Source organism: Musca autumnalis, unplaced genomic scaffold, assembly GCF_047663935.1.
Source record: "Musca autumnalis isolate F117 unplaced genomic scaffold, ASM4766393v1 scaffold_5, whole genome shotgun sequence".
In the NCBI taxonomy this organism is placed as follows: Eukaryota; Metazoa; Arthropoda; class Insecta; order Diptera; family Muscidae; genus Musca; species Musca autumnalis.
In genome coordinates, this window is record NW_027412088.1 from 172574007 (window position 1) to 172600054 (window position 26048).

Consider the following 26048-nt stretch of genomic DNA (forward strand, 5'->3'; position numbering starts at 1 on the left):
GATTATGTGGGGAAACCACGACACTTCATTCACTTTTCGCGTTTTTTATAAAATGCTCAAAAAAGGTATTGTAAACAAACCCACATGGTAGAATAAAGTAAAGGTAGGCCACAGCTAACAGGTGATAACAATTTTTTTCTTTTTATGGCCTAATCTGTCAAAAGCAGGGTTGACATTTTGTACTGTTTTTGACATTATGCAATCATAAAGGTAGATGTATCGCTCAATTGTTCCAACAAAAAACTTCTGCTGTAATACTATTGGCCTGTTCCCGTACTTTATGAAGTGGTAAAAGTCGTAAAAGTTGTAATAGTCGTAAACGATTTTCATATAAACTTTGTGTACGATAACGAAAAATGTGTAAAAGTGGTAAAAATTGTAAAAACTTTTTAGTTCTGGAACAGAGCTTATATCTTAAAATTGAAAACAAGGACAAAAAATGTGTATTCGCGTGCCATAGTAAAATTGTTAATTTTTTGTTAGCAAAACTTACGAATGAACAATTTATCAAATATTGACATTAATTTAAATTTGTTCCAAAAGTACGGGAATGTAAAAACTACAGTTTTTGTAAAAATTCTGCTGACATTTATCTGCAAATCGGATACCAGCAATCACGATGTCAGATTGGCCAAACTTGTCAAGTAGAAAATAAGTGAATGACATTTTTTCACTGTCATAAGTTTGGGAAGAACTTTTGCTATTTTTGGAACACTTTTCCAACAAGAATATTCTGGAGACTAGCTAAAGAAATGTTTTTACACTATATGGCACTTTTAACATATAAAAAGTGAAGCTCTAAGTTCCATATGTTTTTAATGCGGGATGGCTATGCAGGTACATCTACCATTATTATTGTACCATGCCATTTGACGTTTTAAGCCATGGCTGCAGGCTGGCATTTCTCAGTGATTTTCATACCTGGCCTACCTCCACTTCATTGTAGAGCTGGCAAAAAATCGATAGCACTATCGATAATATCGATTATTATTTAAAAATTCAATATCGATAGATAGTTTTGCCTATCGATATTATCGGAATAAAAACCCCTAACCTGAAATCCATTGAAATAAATAGAAATTTCGCTGCTTTTCAAGAAAATCATTGACATTTCCGCCATTTTCATCTCCAAATTAATGGCGATGACAACTTAACGTTAATATCGATAGCAATCGATATTTTAAAACATTATATCGAAAATATCTAATGTTGGGAATATCGATGGTTTGTCAGCTCTACTTCATTGTACCATGCAAACCCACTTGTTGCTTTTGTATTTACTAATTTTGAAGTTTTAGGAATTCAGGAAAAACAAGGGTTCTATAGATTGTTTCCATTTAAACCTACCTCTTTACTTATACCATGCGATAACCCATAAATTTGTACTGAATGCTGTTCGATAACAAAATTGTCCAGTAAAAGAGAGCGAGTTGAGAGAGATTTTTTGACAGTTCTGTGACTGAGAACTTGCAAATTTTTGCTGAGAAAATTTGTCCCATTAAATCTGTGAGTTTGGTCAGCTGACGTTTAATCAGCTGTTCAATGTAAACAAATTGAAATGTTAAAATTTTTGACCAAGAAAATTTCATGTTTTCAGATTCTAAAGCATAGTACACACGGTTCAACAAAACTGACAGTCATCGAGGTCTATTTCGTTAATATCAAAGTCTAGCTGAATAATTACTTTCCTAATCACTAAAATATACCTTAAATGTGGTATTTCAATCATTTTTAGCTAAAGCTTTGTGGATAGGATTACTGTTTAATAAACTGCAATTTAAAAATTTTATATAAAAAAAAAAATAGTAGCTTCTTGCAGGTTCTGGAACAGACCAGTTATATCAAAAGAAACAACAACAATTTTCATATATTTTCGGAAACAGCTGACTTTCTTGCAAGTTCTTGCAAAATGTTGTTCGATAACTTCCTGCAATTTTTTTTTGCTTGAGAGAGAAAAATTCACTGAGAGAAGTTGCTGGAACTTGCTGAGTAATTATTGCTGGAAAGTTATCGTAAAACAGTTATCGTAATCCGACTACGATTAGTGGAGCTTCTAACTCAATAAATCGACAAATCAAAAATCGATCTATTACCCCGGTTACACTATTGAAGGTTAACCCACTGGGTTTAATAGATCCAGTGGGTTAATCTTTGCTGGTTACACTTAGCTTTTCGAGGATATAAACTGCCAGCTGATGTTTGTTTACGTATACATACAAAATAAGTAATAAAGTCGTGTTTTACACTTTTACAATTTCTCGTGTGAGATATCGTCACTCTTTGTTCATATTGGTATATTTTACACACAGGGATACATTTTTGTATCATGGTATCAAGCGTACTTGTTGTTAAAAAAGTGTCCAATGTAAAAAAATAAATAATTTTATGATTTTCAAGTAACTTTGGATTTATTAACTCCATAAAATCTCATGCGACCAATCGTAAACGTGTAAAACACGACAAACTCTGTTACAAAAACAGTTGCAACTTTTGGTACTTTTTGAGTAGAGTTGGATTTTTTTGCACAAATGCCGAATACAACACTGTATTTTTGGTGGATTTGTGCCGGATTTAAAATAAACCCAGTCGTAAGAGGATTTAATTTTTGTATGGCAAATCTGGTGAAATTTGACCAGATTAAGCAATAAATCCTCATAAAGTGGGTTAACCCGGCAAAAAACTGTAGTGTAACCGCACTATATGTCCCCCTAATACAAAAGTTAACCACAAATTTGGATGTAAATGCGAGATAAACCTAGTACTTTGTTTACATTTGCGAAATCCACTCGATTTCAACTGTCAATTCCATTGGTTAAACGTCAAATGAAATCCAATGAATTTCAGATAAGATTTCATTTGACGTTTGAGCAATGGAATTGACACTTGAAATCGAGTGGATTTCGTAAACGTAAAACTAGCATAGGACAAAAAATATACGTATACGTACATGAATCAATTATTTTCAAATTGTTACGGGATTGGACATGCTGTTTTTATAAGTCACTTTAAACGCATTTTACACTTGCACTTAAAACAGGTGTTTCTCGCAGTTTACGTCATTTATTTGAAAGATATTGTGGATGGAATTGACATCTTAACTGATGCGTGTTTTATAAAACATATTAAATGTAAAATGCGCTTTAAGCTCAATAGTTTAAAAATTTATTTTAATTCTTTAATCTTCTGTTTGTTAAAACAAAGCAAACAAAAAATTTGAATTAACCGGCATTTTGAACAAGGCTTTAAATAAAATCACATATAGGAATTTATTATAAATATATATTTAAATTAATTAAATACATAAACAAGTAGTATTATTTAATGATTTTATAAAAAAACAATAATTTAAATCAAAATTTATAGAAGTGAACATTTATGAATTGTTCCCGTACTTTATAAAGTGGTAAAAGTCGTAAAAGTTGTAAAAGTCGTAAACGATTTTCATATAAATTTTATGTACGGGAACGCAAAATGTGTAAATGTGGTAAAAATTGTAAAAACTTTTTAGTTCTGGAACAGAGCTTTTTGTAAAAACTTTTTAGTTCTGGAACAGAGCTTTATACATGTGCTTACTATCATGATAACGGCTCTATTTTGTATAATTTGACAATTGTTTTCTTATAGTACGTTTACATTGTACTCGGTTTTACTGTCAATAAAACCTTATTAAACAGGTAACCGTGGCAAAAAGCTTTAATGTAAACATGCTATTAAATTTTTATGTCAAATAAATCCAAATATATTATGTTATCACGCTAATAAGAGCTGGTTTAAACGTACACCAATACTGCGTTTACATTTACGAAATCCACTCGATTTCAGCTGTCAGTTCCATAGCTTAAACGTCAAATCTAATGGATTTCAGATGAGTTTTCATTTGATGTATACGCAAAGGAATTGACAGTGGATATCGAATGGATTTTGTAAATGTAAACGCACTATAACACGAATAACAAAAACACTACACCATCCATATCCATGATCCCCATCTACATAAATAAAATAATGAGAAAAAACAAATTAAAATATATTTAGTTCCACATACATATATCAATTTTTTATTTCTAAACATAACAACAATTGCCAAACAATAACATGTTCATAAGTTTATCTATAAAAAAATTCAAAAAAAAAGAAAATCCTGCAAATACAAACAAACAAAAAATCAAATTGTTGCTAAATCACTGTTACATACATTTATAAATGTATTTCACTTAAAAAAACTAATTATAAATATGATCATTAAATATATTTATATATAGACAAGTAACTATAAATACATTAACTCAAAAAACCACACACACATACATATATTATAAATATTTATATATCTGTCTATTTAAGTAGTAAATGTGCGCGTTTTTTAGAGAAAATAAAATACACAAAAAACAATAATAATAAAATATATATGAAGAAAACAAAATTAAATTCAATAACTAAAAATGTAATGTTATTCATAAAAAATACAAATTCAAGTGGAAAAACCCCCAAATGAACGAAGAACCAAAACAAAAAAGCATACCTACAAATAAAATAAGAACAAGTAAAACTTTTAAGAAAAAAACAAAATGCATAATAGAGGACAAATACATACATACATATGTTTGGTTGATTGATTAATTTAAAACAAAATGATAAATAAATAAAATGAAAATACATTAAAACAAACAAATAAAAAAATATACAAATTGTAGTTTTATTTTTATAATAGTGTTACGGAATTAGGTTTAACTAATCCCCGTGTAGACGTTGTTTTATTACCCGATACGATTTGTACCAAATAAAAAGGGGTTCCTTTTAGATTACGTTTCTACAATGCTTTATTTACGTTACTTCAATTCAATAGCTTCTGGTTGCTGATTCCTCTAGAAAATCTGGCAATATCTAGAAACCAACCCTGCAACAAACACACAGACGCACACACACATAGCGGTTAGAGGGCGACAAACACAAGAGCTGTGTTCCTTTACTTAAGCTAAGGTCACATTAGGCAAATATTTGCTCTAGCGACCGGCAGTGTGCGCTTACTGAGAGCAAATTAGCGTAAATAATGCATTGAAATTTATTCTCAATTGCTCTCAGTAAACACACACTCCCTGTCGCTGGAGCAAATATTTGCCTAGTGTGACCATAGCATTACCTGAGGTTACCATTTTTACCATTTGTTACCAATTTCTAACCTGCGTCAAAGACATAAATACTACTAAGACTAGACCATGGCATGTTGCATGCAACAAAAAAATGTTTACGAAACTTTGTATAGAAACATTACATTTAACAGGTTGCAGTTAATTCAAAATCGCAACCAAGGAGGAACATTTCATGTAATGGTATCAGAAACGAAATTTATGAATTCAAGGATCTATTCAAGAATAATTCTATGTCAATTGGATCGGTAAATTCGGTTAAATACGTAAAAATGTATAAAAGAAAAAAATGTTATATCACCATATCGTGATATAACATTATGTTAAATTCAAAAGCCATTCACTGAAGAATGATAGCAAAAAATGTCTTATCTTGTTGTATTTATGTCTTTGCCTGCGTTCCTTAACCCCAAAAAGTGGCAAAACTGGAAGCAATTTTTAAGAGAGTAAGAGTGGAGAGAGAGCGAAAATGGCTTTCTCTTCTACCACAGGCTACCAGCAAAATTTCTGCAGGTAAAAAATGGCAAAACTGATTTTTCGACTTTTGTTTGACGATTATTTCACAATAAAAAATAATGGACGAAAAACAGAAGAAAAAGTCGAACGCTGACAAAACTAAATTAAAAACTGTGAAATAAAAGACGAGAGAGCAATTTTGACACTTTTCTCTTTTACCACCCTTACCATTAAAAAAGTAAAGGAACAAAGCTATGAATTATATGCTATCTGATATCCCGTTTGCACTTAACCGGATTTTCTAATGTCAATTCCATAGCGCAAATGTCAAATAAATCCTCATAAAGAAGGGTTATGCTATGTTTACATTTACGAAATCCACTCGATTTCATCTGTCAAATCCATAGGTCAAACGTTAAATGAAATCCAATGGATTTCAGATGAGATTTCATTTGATGTTTGAGCTATGGAATTGACAGATGAAATCGAGTGGATGTTTACATTTACGAAATCCACTCGATTTCAACTGTCAATTCCATTGCTAAAATGTCAAATGAAATCCAATCGATTTCAGATGAGTTTTCATTTGACGTATACACAAAGGAATTGACAGATGAAATCGTGTGGATTTTGTAAATGTAAACATAGTATTAGCATAACCCGGCTAAAAGTTCTAATACAACGCCGTTTGAAGTAAGGGAACGCCTTTCGACTAATGCTTGGATTACATTTACGAAATCCACTCGATTTCACCTGTCAATTCTATTGGTTAAACGTCAAATGAAACTCAATGGATTTCGGATGAGTTTTCATTTGACGTATACGCAAAGGAATTGACAATTGAAATCGAGTGGATTTCGTAAATGTAAACAAAGCATACAAATTGGTATAATTTGAAGATCCTTGCACGTTAAGGAACAAAGCTTATATTTATTACAAAATAAGCCTCTTCGCTACGTGAATACCTTTTATAAGAATACCTAGGCCCTAAAGCTGCTATGCTATTCGCGAAATGCCTCTAATTATTTGAAAGAAACGCGAAAATTGCTTATTGTTTTCCTCTTTTAGGCTTGGTTTACATTTACGAAATCCACTCGATTTGATCTGTCAATTCCTTTGCGTATACGTCAAATGAAAACTCATCCGAAATCCATTGCATTTCATTTGAATTTTAATCAATGGAATTGACAGTTGAAATCGAGTGGATTTCGTAAATGTAAACCTAGCATTATATTCATAATCATGGAAATTTGACAAAAGACAATTAATTTTCAACAGCATTGCCATATTGAAATTGCTAAATTCGGTATAAATTCAATTTGATTTTGTGCATTAAAAGTAAGACTGCAGTCTGTCTAGGCTATTAAAAGAAATCAAACACATTTACTTTATATAAAAATTGTATATTTTAAGTCCCAATTTACATTGGGCGAGTTTACTTGCGGCAATTGTCAGTTTGATGAAGAGAGAGGTGAGGCATATGGTAACCCTTTGCCTCTCAGCCCCCTCTCTCACCTACAAACTGACAATTGCCGCAAGTAAACTCGCCTAATGTAAATTGGGACTAAACTTTATTTGGATGAAAAATATTTATGTTTACCACTCTTGGTGTGCATTTGAGTATATCTAAAACAATTTTAAAAAAATTAACTAATACTAATAACATAAAGCGTTCTAAAAAGTATTAAAAGTAATCCATATTACAACAACCAGCTGATTAGTGTTTGTTATGATAACAAATCTCAGTACACAGCTGATTTCTTGTAAAAAATTCCTGCAATCAGCTGATACTTGTTTACAATTTACAAAATGGGGAAACTGCATTCATTGGCAATACCACAAAAACTATTCTCATTACGTGGCAGCCTTATGAAACCATTTTCTCCCCAATTGGCGGAATAGGAATTCTTGACAATCCAATAATCACGACCATTCTCCGTGCCATAACCAACAACAACAACAGAATGATTCAGTTCTCCTTGATTACACTGATCATCATCATAAATACCACCATTGTATTGTTCAAACGAAAGCACATCGGCATTTATGGAGCACGCCAAGGGTCCCAAAGTGGCAATGACTTCTTTCATTTTTCCCTCATCTCCTGGTTTGATGCGGGCATAATCGCGAATATAGACACCCTTATCATAGGTTTCATTGCGACCACATTGGGCATTTTCCATTTGTGTATAGGGATATTTACTGGCCACAGAGACACCATGATCGCGTATATACTCAAAGGCATATTCCTGGAAACCACCATCACAGCCCATGGTACCATAATCTTCGGCACAATCTACTAGATTCTGAGTGGACAGGGGTACTAGGAGGCCGGTGCGGCGATATAGATGACCCTCCAAGGCACCAATTGTTGCAAAAGACCAGCAGGATCCACAATCAAAACCCTGGAAATCTGGTGGAGTAACACCACCCAATTCACGCCAATCGAAGTGATCAGGTAAGCCATCATCTTTTGTTTTTGCTGTTACAAAATTTGTGTGTTGTGAAGTGATGTTTCTGGAAAAAAGTGAAATAATATTTAAAAAAGAAATTTAAACTAAGGTTTTTCAAAAAAACTTACTCTCCCGCATAGGATATTTTGGAACCAAAGAGGCGTGAAACCTCGGCATGTGTCAAATCGGCCAGGGCATTAATAGCCATATTAAAGGATGACAAACCTTGGGCGGCAAATTTATTGCCCATATCTACGACACTCTTTTTAGCCAAGAATATCGACTCACGAAATTGATACTCCTTGGGGTCATTGTAAACTTTGCCGGTCTGGGCCAAATAATCTTGGAAATCTTGAACATTACACAGCTTAGGAAAAGATTGTAAACTGCAACCTAAAGTCACTAAACTGGTTAGAATTAAAACCCCAAATAGTTTTGTTGTTAACATTTTGTTGTTGTATCGTTTATTTTTCACTTTGGCTTGTTAGAGGGAAGCTTGCCGCTAAGACCGTAGACTTTGCTGTGAAAGAAAAGAATGCTAGATTTAAATAAGAGATGCTAATTTTTGTGTAAATTTATATTTAAAAATTAAAAAGACGTCTTCAAATGAAATCAATAAACGTCACGACTGACTAATAGCGGAGATCGTAAACACTGTCATTTAGGTGATAACAATTCATGAATTAATATGAAATTTTATTGAATGATTCTACGCAAGTTATGATATCCGGTTTTTTTGGCAACAAGGGGTTCTTTCCCCAGCTGGATGTTTTGCTAATAGACATTACGAATTTGTTTTTAGCGTAAAATGAAATTAATTCCATAGAATTGAACGTAGTAAGTTAGCGATCGATCGATTCTAGCAAACCGGAGTTAGTGTAGGCTGTTATTGTTGTGAGAGATTTACGATATGCTATTCTAGGTTGTATGAAGTTTAATCAGTTGCAATAAATCATTCTTTTCTATTTAGAATTTGTGTAAAAGAATAAATTAGTTTTTGGGTTTCTAACAATAAAGTCCATAAATCAAGTTTAATGTAAAACCCGTGAACCGTTTTAAACGCTTAGAGAAAGGCCTATGAATGATATATATATACAATGTAAATATGAAGATCCCGCCTGTCGAAAAGGTTCCTTTGTCACAATTAAACAAATAGTACATATACGAGATCGAGTGAAATTCAACTGTCAATTCCTTTGTATATACGTCAAATGAAATCTCATCTGATTTAATTTCAGTTGACATTTAAGCAACGCAATTGACAGTTGAAATCGAGTGGATTTCGTAAATATAAACCAAGCATAAAGGCCTGGTCACATAACAGGATTTCTGACTTAATTCATTAAGTTGCATGTTCTTCCGGCTTTAAGTCAAAAGTCAAGGCATACGAAAATCATGTTTCAGCACACATTCAGCCGCGTAGAGTTGCGGCAACTCTATTGATGTATTTTCTAAGAAGTGTCAAAGTTGTGTTCCGAACTAAAAAAGTTTTTACAATTTTAAGCACTTTTGTATATTTTCCCATACTCCAGAAAGCTACAAAAGGTTCACGCCTTTTTAAACAAAAATGACGCTGAATAGCGTTCTCTTCAGAAACACTTTGCCATGGCACAATAATACAGATACAGCGGCAAAAACAGCTGGTTATCACACTAGTTGTCAAAATTCATTATTGTGAATAAAAACACATACAAAATATAAACAAGCAATTCACAATAATACGTTGTTGTGACCAAATTTGACGTTTGGTATGATTTGATGTAACATCTTATTCCACCATGCTCTTTACCATGGCACAATAATACAGGTACAACGGCAAAAACAGCTGATTATCACACTAGTTGTCAAAATGTATTATTGTGAATAAAATTATATACAAAAGGTAAACAAGCAATTCACAGTAATGAACAAATTTCGACGTTTGGTGTGGTAAATGACCCGATTAATGTTATCGATGTAAAGGCTTGCGTACATAAGCTGCCTTGCCTGCTTACCTTGCTTACTTCTGATAAAAGAATAAAAAAGAAAAGGGCAACCCAGTTCGAAATTTCCTCGGCCTTCTTTATTCTTTTATTTTTATTATGTCAAAAATGAAGCAGGAAAGCAAGGCAATCGGGCAGAGCAGCTTATGTACGCAGGCCTTAACACCTTCTTATTCCACCATGCTCTTTACCACACCAATTTGGCCGAGGAAAAGTTGTAACGTGTTTGCCGGCTTCTGATTGGCTGGTATTTGTTTACGTTATTTTAACTTTTCTGCAATTTTTTCAAGCTGTCGAGCCCCCGGTAGTTAAGACGTCTGTTGGGCCGACTGAAAAAAAAACATAATCTTCTGAGAAGACAAACCAAGCTACGCAGCAAAAAACTGTGAAACGTGTTCGCCCAAGAAGAGGACGGTTTCTCAGGCAGTCAATCCATCGGCGTTATATACAGTTGTTTTGACCAAGGCACTGAAAAAGTAACTACTTCCTCGGGGAAAGGTTAGCTCCAAATTTAATGGACAAGGACTTAATACCCCGGATACACTTAACAGAACTAACCCAGTGGGTTTGGATTTAAAATGTCAATTCCATAGTGCAAACGTCAAATAAATCCTCTCGAAGTGGGTTAACCCGGCAAAAAACTCTAGTGTAAGCCGAAAATACAATCAACGTTTAATTAAAGTGTTGTGCAATTTCTTTCAGAAGAATAAAAGAAAAAGGACAACCAAGTTTGAATTTTTCTTTATTCTTTTACCAGGAATGAAGCAAAAGTTTACTCAAACGTTGATTGTGTTCCCGCCTTCATACCAGACCGATGCAAGGATGCCCGCTGACGGCCTTCGATTGGTAATCATTGATAAAGCCGACTCCGACGAAAGAATCAGCAACAGTCACTGGTTACTAGTCGAAACCAGTATTCGGATTGTCGTTGTTTTTGGTAAAGTAAAGCCGAAAACACATCCAACGTTTCCGTAACGTTGGGCGCTATTTCTAACAGAAGAATAAAAGAGATAGAATTTTTCTTTATTCTTCTATTAGTAATGAGGTCCAACTTTACTGAAACGTTGGATGTGTTTACGGCTTTTATCAGGTTGTCATAACAAGAAATCGCTAGATTTCTTTGTTCAAGCTTTTACGAACTTTAGTAAGCGGCTAATCTTACGATATCCGTATATGTGATACCCTCTTGGAAAGTGTTACCACCTACCGTGGATAGTGAACTCATATGGCCCCGGCACATACGGTACGTTGTGCGTCGCGTTACAACAACCACATGAAAATTTTAAGAACAAAGTTGGCATCACTTACATTTTTTTATGTGGTTCTTGTTCTTAACGCGTGACGCAACGCACAACGTACCGTATGTGCCGGGGCCAATACTGAAAAGGCTGGATCTGACTGGATTATGACTAATCTACCATTACAAAGTCGCTGCCGCTGAACTACAATTGTTCCTTGCAAAGTCCCACCAACATCAACCGCACACGTAGGACTTAGCAACGGTCGTTGCTGTACCAACTCATGAAAATACATCCTTTTTGCATATTACTTACAATTGACTCCGAGGTAAGATCGAGTAAATAGTGGGTGTCGTTTAGTCCAGGTCCACACTAGCGTGAATTTCATTAAAAAGTTTCGTGAAATTAGGCGTTTCTAGATCGAGTTCCATAGTAGGGTAAAATCATGAAATTGCTGTAGTGGGGAATTCGACCTAAGAACGCCTAATTTAATGAAATTCTCGCTAGTGTGGACCGGGAGTTAGGAAACCAAACTCAATAAAAACTGCAGCTTACAGCGTCATTATGGTTACAACGTACTGAGGAAGGATCGCACCAGAAGTACAAACCTCTAATAGCCCGTGAGTGTATGGGGGTAGCAGTCAGGTGTGGAACTGCAGATGTAGAGTTCAGATACCTTCAACACATATTCCATGTTATAGGCCCAACATTAGTCCGCTTTTCGGAGAGAAAACCCCGTCTGGTGTTAGGTGACTTTAATACACATCATAAGTTGTTGCATTCGGTCCAAGGTAATGGCCATAGAAGTATAGCGGTAGCAGACCGCACGATTTCATCACTTCATGGGTCTTACCATCTACCTATAAATGTCTCTACCAGCAAATCGCCCGATTGCTACGATTGATTGCTCCACATTTTTCAAATTCAAATTTCTCAACAGAGGCGACGGGATTAGCAAATGGGCGTAATGAACTTCGTCATGCCAACCCTAGTAAACCCAGAGTCAGGAAGTTAACACTTGATATGTGTTGCATTCCGCCTGCAGTGGCGCTATGGTGGGGTTCACCTAGCTCAGTCAGTGGCTACCTTCAGGGGGTTCTCAACCCTGCCACCACTAGCACAAAGGGGAAGAACAATCAGAAGTGAAGGACAAGATGAAATAACACAAAACAAAACGATCACAAACACACCACACACCTATGACACGGGAGCTTGATAGAAGCTACTCCCACACTGTGCCCGCCCAACCATGTCCCTTTAATTCCACTTATCATCATTTCATTTTCAAAGGGCCCCGTATTCCACACACACTTACCTCCCTATAACATACCCCTAATTTCCTCTCTCATAAACAATTTAGAACAACATATTAATTTCTAATCAAACATTCAAACATAAAAATATTTATTTAGCATAGTCATCTTTCTTAATCCTAACATACGACAAAACTGACTTAATGATTTTTTTTTTCCTAACTGGAAATATTAACGCCGAACAACAAATTATAGGGGAGTCATTAACTCAGGTTACCTGTTTTCTTACCAATAGTTATGAGGCCCACTTTGGCCAATTTACTCAATCATAAGCCTGCCTAATAGAGCTCTGTTAGTAGGATTAGGGCATTCCAATTTAGCCCACGGATTTACAAAATTATCAACAAAAAAACTATCTGTAATTTAGGGTAACCCTACACTCCTAAGTGATACCAAACTGGCATTAATAAACCATGACAAAATTTTTAGAACTTAAACACTATTGTCGTTAACTACTACTAAGACTACTTAAGCATACACATATTATTAATTAGGGGATTTTTTTTTTTTTAGGTTATCATTTAGATTTTAGGATGTAAGGTGATTTTTAAATTCTTGTTTTCAAATAGTGATTAATATTATTTTTTTAATGTTTTTTTTCTTTCTTTTTTTATATTCAAATGGTAATTAATTAATTTTTACATTTTTTTTCTCTTTTCAGGAGACTTCTTGTGGCGAAGCCGAAGGCACTTATTAGACGTTTGTGCAATCAAATACTATATTGGTGATTCGGAGTTACCTGTTTTCCAGCTTAATAAAATTTGCTGTTTTTCTATTTGTAAATTACTGCAATTTGGATGTTTTTCTTTTCATTCCTCTGGCTTCAGAACGTCACAAGCAAATATCATCTCACGTTCAATCAAGGTTATTATGGCTTTTGGCTGCCCATGTCACTCCAATATATCACCAGGAATTTTTATTTGTCTCGATTTAAAAACAAGCAGACCTCCTCTCATGTACTTCTTGAGGAGGCCTACAGATATCTCGTTGTGATGCCTGGTGTTTTCTTTAAATAAACAAAACAGACTACTTGTACAACATTGCCACAACACATTACCAAAGCAAAAAAAAATATTACCTTTGTTATTTAAACACACCCACATAAATCACAACAAAATTATACTGTCTTTAAGGCAAAGACTCAATAAAAATAATAAACTGTATTTATTTTGCAAAACTTGGTTTACTTAAAATTTGTTTTCTTTCTTGGGAGGAATTTAATGATACACACAGGTTATCCTTTCTTGATTAATCACCATTACAATCTGCTCGAAATTTTCCCGTTGCAGCCTTTTATACGGCGGGGAATAGAAGCCGACATCAATTTCCCCTCCTTGCAAATTTTCCCTCGATTTTCCATAATTTATTAATTTTTCTTTTTGCCAATCTCCGTACTAAATGTCATGATCCTGCAGGGTTGTATTTCACTTTTCACGTTACGTTATACGTACCCAATAACCCACCAGAGTTAAAAACAAAAATGGCAACACCCTTAACAACTCAGTTGTCAGGCCATTCATCATTTCCGTTTTTTGTTCTGGTCGTAGGTCGCGTCGGTCGCAATTTTTTATAAACGGATGATTTGCTGCATTTATTTAACTTAATGTTAAATAAAGAACGCACGCAACAAAACTTCACAATTTGCAAGGAATTCGCAGAAAATTGTGATGTGCGTGAACTTTATTATTTATTAGTGTTTCGCGAACGGGCCTAAAAGATATTAATAAAAATTTGAGGAATTTGATTGCAGAGCAGAACATGTGATTTTGGTGCCCACCAACTTTGGCCATAGTTCCAATACGATTCATACAAGAACAGGTAAATTGGTAACATTCTACTAAGTAATTATTTTATTAATCTTTTAATTTTATTCATAAACCTTTTTCTTCTCTTCCACAGAAAACCTCATTGATAATTTTGTAATGTGCAAATTTGGCGGTGTCTCATTTACAAGCACCGTTACTGCGTGATAGTATGTACCCACGCTTCCAAAAATGCAGTCGCTGTCAGTAATGCGTAACTGAAATGTGTCTCATCTTTTTGCACACAAGCTTGTATACACCAACGCATTAATGACGTCGCAGTCGCGCTGCCTACCAGAATTCTGTCTCGACTTGTGTGTGTGTGTATGTTTGCGATACCATTTACCTACCAACCCCCCTACCACTGTTGTCTCATTCACACACATACCTGAATGCAGTTGCTCTACGCACATTAGAATGTTCGAACAGACACCACTCATCATTGTATGGAAAATTCCATTGACGTAATGGTAAGTATTTTTTCTAAGCCTTTTGAAGATTTTTGATAATCAAAAATATTTTTCCTTTTTTTTTCTAGAATTGCCGGCTGTGATTGCCTATTAATTTTTCCCCGCTCATATGGATTATATTACCTGCTGTTCCCGGTCGCAACTGTTGTGCCTATATTGCCGCCTGCTACTTTGCAATTTCATTAAGCAACAGGATGACATGGTTATGTAAAAAGGTATTTATTTTATTTTCTTTCTTCATTTATTCTTAAACATTTTATAACATATTTTCTTTTCTTCCTTGTAGGTAATAATCTAGCCGTGACGCAGATTGGTTTCCACCACTTGGTTGAGTTATCCCGACCAAAATAAACACAACGCACCACCATGTACCTGACGGTTCACATTGGAATTCGTTCTTGTTTACGTTGGTCTTCCGAAAGATGAGGATAACCATAACCCGAAAGAAGGTTACATTTATAATGGAAAAACTTTACTGTGTGTCCGTTTAACACCACAGAGTTTAGTATGCTGATTGGAACAACACACATTGGTGAGAAACAGGTAAGCATTTATGGTTTTTGAGTGACCAATTTATTACATTTATTTGCCAGTGGATGTGTGTTTATTATGTGAATGTTAATTTTTCCAACTTGTGAAAATTTCAAAATCAAATACTCCTGTGCCTTTTATAGCCTCCATAGTGTTTTTTTCTCTGCCAGCAAATGTGTTTTTGTGATTCAAAGTAAATGAAAGAAAAACAACAACAAAAGTAAATGATATTCAGTAATCTACATAGTGAACATTCCATGGAGTTATCTTGTGCTTTAGTGTCCCAATAATGTTGGCATTAGTTGATAGTGATGATGTGCTTCCAAGCTGTTTATGTTTACCTGGCATGTCTACCAGAACAAACTGCACGCACAGCTGTGGGATAGAACGATAATGTACCTGCTTTTTTCAAGTGTTTACAATTGAATCTTATGTTTCCCAACAGAAAATTGACCTATTTTATTGCGTAGCAAAAAAAAACATCAACTATATGAAGTGTACTTAACTCAAATTTTTTTGTTTTTATTTTTCATTTCAGGTCATTTACTGCGGACAAACGCATCAACCGGACAATCATAGACATCCACAAAGAGATGAATATTCGGAACAGTGAAATAATCTGGTCGTTGCTAAATAAATCATTGATGTTGCTGATTTGGAGGGTTGTTCCGGAACTTTAGTGAAATACAGTGACTACAGTAGGATGGGTGAGTCTAAAAAAATATTTGTTTATGATGGCCATATGGGGTTGAAAGTGAAAGTGTGTGTGCGCGTGTGTGTGTTTCGAATTAATCGTGTGTAAGCAAATTGTTACTGTTTATCTGCTTGTGGAAAGTGGGCATTGTGCCTCATCGTATGACCTACCGAGAATGCGACATTTTTATAGCATGCGATAAAAATTATATTATAAAATTTGGGGTGAAAGAATTTTAACGTTTGCATGTGGTATAATAATGGAATACTGATTGAATATGTGCATTGGTTATGCGATACCGTGTTTGGTTTATTATGAATTGATGCGATGCAGATTTTAGACATCGTCGCTCATTAAGTGGTTATAATGGATCAAACAAAATTGAAGCAAATAAAAGAAAATTATTCAACTTTATTTCGTGCTAGAATAATTTAGATAATATATTTCTAATATTTTAAGAAATTTCAAGTGCAAAAAAAATATTGGGAAGCCGAATAAATTAAAGCTTCTAAATTAAACCCTCTCCGAAATGAACGAGTACGTTCAGCAAATTGTACATCTTTATTAACTTTTAACGAATTATTTCGTCAGATTGGATTGGTAATAAACCATTTGAATCCCTTTTTTTATTTAATGATGTTTTATTCTACAATGCTACACTTTCATTTTCAACCATGCATACTGACTCATTAGTATATGAACATTTATAAATTATGATTTAGTTATATTTTTTTAACTTTTACATATATAGTTTATATTAATTTAAGTTTTGTGTATTTTTATTATATCTATTACTATTTTTTTATTTTAAATATATTTCATCATAGTGATATTGATTTAAAAAACTGGAAATTGGTTTGAATTAAGAAGGATTATATAAAGAAACGGGTTGGAAAAAAATAGCTACATGATTTTAAATTATTTTGGGGGTTGTGCAATTGTGCAAATGTGCAAAAAAAAAATTAATGCCTAGGTTATGGAAAATTTAGCGGCATGTATTCTGATAGGTGATTAATTAAAGTGATTATTATTCTATGACACATCTTCAACTATTCATCCGTTATATGTAGGGGCTTACTTGGGTTTTTTGGATTGTTTTGGATTTATGATTCAAAATATTGACAGCTGTTAGGACTTTTCGGTATTTGGTGATAATCCATACGTGATCGCGGATCAAATTTCTTATTTCTCTCAGCCTGCTTAATGCATTTTCGTATCGGGCAAAAAAAAACATTACATTACAACATTATGGAAACATATAAAGTATTATCTTTCTGTTCCCAAGGGATCGTTTTGTTTTGTCATAAAGGTTCTTCGTAGGTCACGTTACTATAATATCCCAACGTGGGGAACTCCCACACCCTGAGATGTTCTTAGCCGGGCCATAATAAAATTTGGTAGTTAAACTAGGTAGTGTATAATTGCAAATAATAATCTCGTGGTATAATAAAAACAATTACAACATAGATTAAAAAGTGGACAACACGACACACATTTCTTAATCTATATTGCACTTTAATTACTATATCACAGATTTTATTGCACATTATTCAGGCTTTAATATCCTTGGTGTGAAAATGGCCGAGAGGTTTGCCTTGAAGAGTTTCCAACTCGTACATGTTGTTTCCTACTGCCCTTACGATTCTGCATTTTAAGAATTTTTTGCAAAATTTTGAATTTATATTATTTTTGAAATTCGACAATATATGATTCCTCCTATAAACTTCTTGTCCCGGACGGAAGGTGACATTTCGGGATCTGCTATTGTATCGCTTAGCACTAGATTGATAGGCTTCGTGCAAATTGTTCTTAACTTTTTCCCTCATCAACTCTAATCGGTCGAACTTATTTAGTTGAGCTATTTCGTGGTCGGTCAATGACTGAAGCTTCCTAGCTAATTTGTAGTCAGTCCCATTCGTGAACATATTAAAGCCAAAGAGGGCAAAGAATGGATTGACTCCTGTCGCGGAGTGTACCGATGTTCGTAGTGCCTGTTCAACTTCTGCTAGGTACAAATCCCAATCGCGGTGGTCCTTTTCAACGTAGGTCCTTATCGCTGCCAGCACCGACTGATTGACTCGCTCTGACGCGTTCGATTGTGGAGAGTAGAAAGCAGTTTTGAGGTGGATTATTTTATATGACTTAATCATTTCCTCGAACAACACCGACACAAATTGCTTTCCGTTATCACTATGTATTATCTGTGGTACCCCGAATATGCGGAATACCTGATTTTCTAGAAATTTTACTACATTTTTGGCGGTAGCTTCCTTCATAGCATGAAGGAACGTAAATTTGGTAAAATGGTCTACCACTACAAATATATACGCGTTCCCTTGTTTCGACCTTGGGTATTTTCCAAGAAAATCGATATATAGTTTCTGAAACGGTCTTTCAGTAACTACTTCGTTTCCGATACTAGGGCGCATAATTTGATTAGATGGTTTAGTCTCCTTGCAAATTTGACAGTTGCTTATGTACTGCCTAACTTGAGTGACCATTTTAGGCCAGTAAAAAAATGTTCTCAGTCGATTTAAAGTCTTGTTTATTCCGTCATGGACGGACTCGACGTAATTATGAGCTTTCTCAATGAGGACGTGGGTGATTTCTTGGGGTACCCATAGCTTCCACTCAAATTCTGTTGTATCAGGGTCGAAATGTTTTTGCCTTATAAATACTTTCTCCATATCCACTTTCAAATCTGGGAGTTGCTGTTGGTTTTCAAGTATAGTACTTCGCAATTCAACGTATTCCTCGCTTTCAAACGCAGTGGTTTCAAAGTCGAGTAGTTCGTTGTCTGCATTATCTGTTATTTCTTCCACTGTTACTTCGGAGTCTATTGGCATACGGGATAGAGTGTCGGCCACAATATTTTCTGAGCCTTTGCGGTGCTCTATTGAAAAATCAAAGGCTTGCAATTGTAGGGACCATCTGGCCAGCCTTCCGCTCAAGTCCTTAAGTGACATCAGCCACTTAAGGCTCGCGTGGTCAGTTATTATCGTGAATTTCATTAGTTCCACGTAGGGACGGAATCTTTTCACGGCTAACACCGCAGCCAAACACTCTTTTTCCGTCACCGAATAATTACGCTGACATGCGTTCAGCTTCTGCGAATAGAAGGCGATGGGATTTTCGCCTCCCTCATCGTCCTTCTGAAACAAGACTGCCCCGAGTCCATACTCGGAAGCATCGCACTGAATGTAGAATTCTCGTTGAAAATCGGGATGTTTGAGTACAGGTGCAGAGGTTAGGGCTTTTTTCAGATTATTGAAGGCTTCCATTGCTTGAGGTGTGATCGCAAACTTCTGTCCCTTTTTTAAAGTATCGGTCAGTGCCGCCGATTTGGAAGCGAAGTCCCTGATGAACCGCCGATACCAACCGGCTGTTCCTAGGAAACTTCTAACTTCCCTTGGAGACTTTGGTATCGGTATTTTCAAAATGGCACTAACCTTTTCTGGGTCTGTTTTTAAGCAACCATTGCCAATTATAAACCCGAGATATTTTAATTCTCGGAAACAAAATAAAGATTTTTTTAAGCCGATTGTTAAATTGGCTTTCTTAAGACAGTCGGCTACCTCATTAAGCAACCGTAGGTGGGTGTCGAAATCCTCGGATATAATAAGGAGATCATCTAGATAAATGAATACGTTAGCTTTTAGTCTTCCTGGGATTACACGGTCCATCAACCGACAGAGTCTCTGCGCAGCGTTGCATAGACCAAACGGCATTACTCGGAACTGGTACAGCGGTCGACCTGGCACCGTGAAGGCGGTGTATGGTTTGGCCTCATCTTCCAGTTCAATTTGCCAAAACGCATACTTCAGGTCGACACTGCTGATGTAATGCGTTTGGTCTATCCTACTCAATATCCCGTCAATATTTTGCAAGGGATATGCATCCTTGACAGTTACCGCGTTGAGTTTTCGCGCATCTAAACAGAACCTGTTTTTCCCCGGTTTTCTGACTACAGTTGTTCTATTGCTCCACGGGGAGTCGCTTTCCTCGATCACGTTCAGAGCGAGCATGTTATCTATTTCATGGTAGACAATGTCCTGTACGGCAGGCGATAGGGGGTAGTGCTTGTCCTTGACTGGATTTGCACCTTCTATAAGTTTTATGGCATGTTTTTCATAGGTCGTGCACCCTAACCCATTCTTCTCAAAAGTAATAAACTTTCCCACTACTTCCGAAAGTTTCTTTTGTTGGTCTTCACTCAATACGTGCATATTACTATTTTCATTCTTAGAATCACCTTGGATTTTCTGTTGCAATTCGATATTTAGCTCATCTACTGGAAAGATTTCTGGGGCAATTTTAAATAATTTCCAGAAGTCTGCTCCGAGATACAGATCCTGCTCTAGGTCAGGACATAAAAAGAGAGAAATTTTTGCAACTTCCTCTTGATATTCCACTTCCACTTCGATTCTTCCCAGTATACGATGGCTTTGCCCAGAGGCTGTACAAACATTAGAGGTGTAGGGGCTTATATCGATTCCTATTTCTTCTACTATCTCCCTACAATTCTTACCCAATAAGCTCACCGTCGCGCCTGAATCAAGTAGCCCTTTAATTTCCTTGCCTTGTATTTTAATAGTGGCATAAGGCCTTGGATCTTTTCTCAGTTTACTTCTAAAAATGGCTTCAGATACCGATCTCTTCAATAACTTGTATTGTTTCTGTTTTTGTCTTAATTTTTCGATTTTTATTCTGTTTTTAGTTAATTTATATGTGTTTTTGTTTTGATAGGGGTTTTCATTAGGGTTATCTTGGAAAATTCTGGCTTTCACTTTTCTGTAATTTTGTTCCCTCACCTCTACTGGCAAATAATGTCGGATTTGGGAATAGTTGGCCTGATTGGTTTTTGATTTTATTGATCTGTCTGGGGGTTCTGGACTGCGGGTTGTTCGGATGAACGCTGATTCCCCGCTGCAATCACGTTCTTCCTCCCGTTTCCCGCTCTGCAATTTGAGCATTTTGGTGTTATGGTGTTTTGCTTTCCGCATTTGAAACAAAAATAGCCTCTCTGGGAGGAAGGACAATCCCTAAACCCGTGACCTAGTTTCTGGCAATTCCAACATGCTAATTGGGTACTAATGGCGGAAACTTCACCTAATCCTTCATCATCCTCCAGAATCGGAAAATTACTTTCCTCCTCTACTTCGATTGAACTAACGCGCATAGGCCTATTATTATTGTTTGGGGGTAGTATTGGTGTAGAGTCCTTGCGGAAGAAGGTCCTTTCCACCTCTAGACATTCTACTCTCAACTGTTCTAATGATGACACATTCATTGCGTACACAATGCTTGACAGATTCTTGCGTAGGTTTTTCTTTACCAGTGCGATCAATTCGTATTCCGGTACCGACTTTTCCAATCTTGATCTCATCAAATTTATATCCTGGAAAAACGCATCTATCGATTCCCCTGGCATTTGCTTCCGTTCTAACATATCCCGCATTGCCTCGAAACATGTTCTCCTGATTTTAAATCTTTCCAATAGAGAGTGTTTTAATGAATCCCATGAGGAAATATTACCGTTTCTGACTTGAAGCCAGTACCATTCGTGAGCGGTTCCCGACACTAATACATGGAACTCGCTCAAAATATCTTCCCATTCTAATCGATATTGTCTTTGGAAGTGTTCTAATCGATATATGAAATCTTCTATTGACAAAGTACCAGGTCTACCAGAGAAATTTATTGCCAATCGCTCGAGTCTTATACCTTGGTTGCTCATCATGGACGGTGTAATGTTGCTACTGCGAAATATACTTGGGATAGTGCCCCTGTATTGCGATGGAGATCGAGATCTAGTATTATCTATTTGGTTAGTTGGTGGTATTGGATTTTGTTGGTTGTTTTGTGCCCCAATCGACAAGTTGGATACGGCACTATTTAATTTATTAATTACCGCGTGAATTTTTTCTAATTCTTTCGAAACACTAGCCTGTACCATTGATTGTAAATTAGCTTGAGCATGATTTAAACTATCTTGCACAAGGCTTCTTACTAGCTGGTCAACTTCAGGTGGGTTAGTGGGTTGAAAGTTTGGTGGGGTGTTATTTTGTATTAAACCTGCCGCAGCACTAGTGCTGGGGTTGGGATTATTTATTGTCTGAGACATATCTCGAAAACTGGGATCGTTATTGGCATCTGAGTTTTGCATTTTTGTATTAGTTACTTTTTTGTTAGTCTTTTTCTTTTTGGGTGATTGGACCTGAGTCCTATTTAAATCGAATGATATAGATCGGTTTCTTTTACTGCGTGTGTTGCTTGCCACACTTCTGCCCATTAGACCGTGATACAGATTAAATTATCTTTTCAGATCAGTGATTTATATGGGTAAAAAAATTAATAAAAATCAAATAAACTCTTACTATCAACACTTAAGGTAATGTAGGATGCTAATATTACGTTTCTAAAATCAAATAAATATAAATAAGTTAGACAAAGTTAAATGATAAAAATAAAAACAAAACAATTAGATTTTCTATACGACACAAATACATAAAAAGAGAGGTCCTCAGAGGTTTTCATTTCAGTTATTAGGGGTAAAGTGTGTGGTTGTGCGCTTTTTAAGAAACAAGCAAAATTTTTTTGTAATACAGTGTCCTAATTTGGTTGTCATAGGGTATTGATTAGACTGGACTTACACATAACAAACATGAATAAGAATTTAAGGTAGCTTCAAGACATTTTCCTAAACATTTTTGAATGGAAAAAGATCTCGTGAATCGAGAAAGGCACAATACAGATTATGACGCACATCGTCATATCAGCTATTGTGACTTTTCTCTATACTATCCTTAGTCTACTATGGATTTTATACTAACACAAATAAAAAAAAAAGAACATATAACTAAAGGTCAAACAAACAATACATTCATTGTTACACATTACGAACAAGAGTTATTGACATTGACACTATTACATGGAACGAATTATCCTAATTTCCTAACTCTCTAAACTAAATATTGCACATTATATCACAGTTGTGATTACAAAAAAGTGGAAGCAATATTTGTTAGCTCGTATAGAAAATGCGATAATCGTTTAAATCTATTTTTCCCTATGGGCTATTGCACAGTGCTTCGCTGTTATTGCACTGAATTATTTGCATTATCGCCAAATTGTGGCACGCCATTTTATTGTTTTGGCGCCTTGAATTTGCGCTCAGAAGTTGGCTGATGGAATTTTAATTTTAAGATTTTGGCGATAAGGTATTTCGATTGGGCGCCATATTGTTGCATTCCGCCTGCAGTGGCGCTATGGTGGGGTTCACCTAGCTCAGTCAGTGGCTACCTTCAGGGGGTTCTCAACCCTGCCACCACTAGCACAAAGGGGAAGAACAATCAGAAGTGAAGGACAAGATGAAATAACACAAAACAAAACGATCACAAACACACCACACACCTATGACACGGGAGCTTGATAGAAGCTACTCCCACACTGTGCCCGCCCAACCATGTCCCTTTAATTCCACTTATCATCATTTCATTTTCAAAGGGCCCCGTATTCCACACACACTTACCTCCCTATAACATACCCCTAATTTCCTCTCTCATAAACAATTTAGAACAACATATTAATTTCTAATCAAACATTCAAACATAAAAATATTTATTTAGCATAGTCATCTTTCTTAATCCTAACATACGACAAAACTGACTTAATGATTTTTTTTTTCCTAACTGGAAATATTAACGCCGAACAACAAATTATAGGGGAGTCATTAACTCAGGTTACCTGTTTTCTTACCAATAGTTATGAGGCCCACTTTGGCCAATTTACTCAATCATAAGCCTGCCTAATAGAGCTCTGTTAGTAGGATTAGGGCATTCCAATTTAGCCCACGGATTTACAAAATTATCAACAAAAAAACTATCTGTAATTTAGGGTAACCCTACACTCCTAAGTGATACCAAACTGGCATTAATAAACCATGACGAAATTTTTAGAACTTAAACACTATTGTCGTTAACTACTACTAAGACTACTTAAGCATACACATATTATTAATTAGGGGATTTTTTTTTTTTTAGGTTATCATTTAGATTTTAGGATGTAAGGTGATTTTTAAATTCTTGTTTTCAAATAGTGATTAATATTATTTTTTTAATGTTTTTTTTCTTTCTTTTTTTATATTCAAATGGTAATTAATTAATTTTTACATTTTTTTTCTCTTTTCAGGAGACTTCTTGTGGCGAAGCCGAAGGCACTTATTAGACGTTTGTGCAATCAAATACTATATTGGTGATTCGGAGTTACCTGTTTTCCAGCTTAATAAAATTTGCTGTTTTTCTATTTGTAAATTACTGCAATTTGGATGTTTTTCTTTTCATTCCTCTGGCTTCAGAACGTCACAAGCAAATATCATCTCACGTTCAATCAAGGTTATTATGGCTTTTGGCTGCCCATGTCACTCCAATATATCACCAGGAATTTTTATTTGTCTCGATTTAAAAACAAGCAGACCTCCTCTCATGTACTTCTTGAGGAGGCCTACAGATATCTCGTTGTGATGCCTGGTGTTTTCTTTAAATAAACAAAACAGACTACTTGTACAACATTGCCACAACACATTACCAAAGCAAAAAAAAATATTACCTTTGTTATTTAAACACACCCACATAAATCACAACAAAATTATACTGTCTTTAAGGCAAAGACTCAATAAAAATAATAAACTGTATTTATTTTGCAAAACTTGGTTTACTTAAAATTTGTTTTCTTTCTTGGGAGGAATTTAATGATACACACAGGTTATCCTTTCTTGATTAATCACCATTACAATCTGCTCGAAATTTTCCCGTTGCAGCCTTTTATACGGCGGGGAATAGAAGCCGACATCAATTTCCCCTCCTTGCAAATTTTCCCTCGATTTTCCATAATTTATTAATTTTTCTTTTTGCCAATCTCCGTACTAAATGTCATGATCCTGCAGGGTTGTATTTCACTTTTCACGTTACGTTATACGTACCCAATAACCCACCAGAGTTAAAAACAAAAATGGCAACACCCTTAACAACTCAGTTGTCAGGCCATTCATCATTTCCGTTTTTTGTTCTGGTCGTAGGTCGCGTCGGTCGCAATTTTTTATAAACGGATGATTTGCTGCATTTATTTAACTTAATGTTAAATAAAGAACGCACGCAACATATGTTCCTTTACTTTTAAAAGTGGTAACAATGGCAAAAAATGGTAAAGGCCCCCACTCATTTATCAGTCTGTGACGTCAGTCCGATGAACCCTTTCTGTATGTGTGACTGACAAGTGTGTAGCACCAGCCATCAGTCAAGTCTAAAAATCTTGAATTTCCCCTCCACAAATGGATAATTTCTTCGTTTTTTTGTGTTCCTACACGAGCATTATTTTCTGGTTTTCAAAATAGTTTATTGACAATTTGAAAATAAACACAATTCACCCAGACTGATGGGGGTTCATTTTGAAATCAAAACTATTTTGATTTTCATCAGTCTTCAAAAAGTCACACATACATTCTCAAAATTTCAAAAATTTACACATACTACCATAAAGCTGGCAGTCAGACTGACTAATGAGTGGGGGCCTTAAAAGTGATGAACTGTTCTCATATAAGCTTTGTTCCTTTACTTTTAAAAATGGTAAAACTGGCAAAAGTAGCAAAAGTTGTAATCTACTTCCATATGAATTGTATGGTGTCTGAAGTAAAGGAACACTTTTCGAGTAAAAAGTTGTAAAACTTGAAGATTCTTGCACGCAAAGGAACAGAGCTGTAAAAAGTGGTAAAAGGAACGTAAAGGAACACGACTACTGGAAGTTAAACAAGTAAGAACGGCGTTAAGTTCGGCCGGGCCGAACTTGTTATACCCTCCACCACAAGTTGTATTGAAGTAAAATGGAATAATTAGTTTCCTTTCGTGTATGAAGAATACCTAATACTAAATTTCAGCAATTTCGGTAAAACAATGTGAGGCACCATT

At 35.4% G+C, this 26048-nt stretch overlaps 1 protein-coding gene and 3 long non-coding RNA genes across 4 annotated transcripts; 1 reads left to right on the forward strand and 3 right to left on the reverse strand.

Annotated features, from left to right (window-relative positions):
- Nucleotides 1–7284: 7284 nt before the first annotated feature.
- CtsL2 (Cathepsin L2) lies at nucleotides 7285–8869 on the reverse strand. Its single transcript, XM_073991200.1, has 2 exons — nucleotides 8185–8869; nucleotides 7285–8120 (listed from the first exon to the last, which is right to left on the reverse strand). The coding sequence occupies exons 1-2, from the start codon at nucleotides 8502–8504 to the stop codon at nucleotides 7406–7408; spliced, it is 1035 nt and encodes a 344-aa protein (XP_073847301.1). The 5' UTR covers nucleotides 8505–8869; the 3' UTR covers nucleotides 7285–7405.
- A 3780-nt stretch (nucleotides 8870–12649) lies between these two features.
- Nucleotides 12650–13856, reverse strand: LOC141387175 (uncharacterized). Its single transcript, XR_012408496.1, has 2 exons — nucleotides 13668–13856; nucleotides 12650–13595 (listed from the first exon to the last, which is right to left on the reverse strand). It is a non-coding gene; the product is annotated as an uncharacterized lncRNA (long non-coding RNA).
- Nucleotides 13857–14091: 235 nt separating this feature from the next.
- On the forward strand, nucleotides 14092–24801 carry LOC141387173 (uncharacterized). Its single transcript, XR_012408494.1, has 6 exons — nucleotides 14092–14407; nucleotides 14489–14861; nucleotides 14930–15076; nucleotides 15148–15404; nucleotides 15931–16099; nucleotides 24277–24801. It is a non-coding gene; the product is annotated as an uncharacterized lncRNA (long non-coding RNA).
- LOC141387174 (uncharacterized) lies at nucleotides 23676–25248 on the reverse strand. Its single transcript, XR_012408495.1, has 2 exons — nucleotides 24694–25248; nucleotides 23676–24621 (listed from the first exon to the last, which is right to left on the reverse strand). It is a non-coding gene; the product is annotated as an uncharacterized lncRNA (long non-coding RNA).
- Between the last annotated feature and the right edge of the window lie 800 nt (nucleotides 25249–26048).

Coding starts and splice junctions, on each gene's coding strand:
- CtsL2 (XM_073991200.1), bottom strand. CDS start 8,504: ATGTTAACAACAAAACTATTTGGGGTTTTAATTCTAACCAGTTTAGTG. Junction 8,121..8,184: donor AAAATATCCTATGCGGGAGA/GTAAGTTTTTTT, acceptor ACTTTTTTCCAG/AAACATCACTTCACAACACA.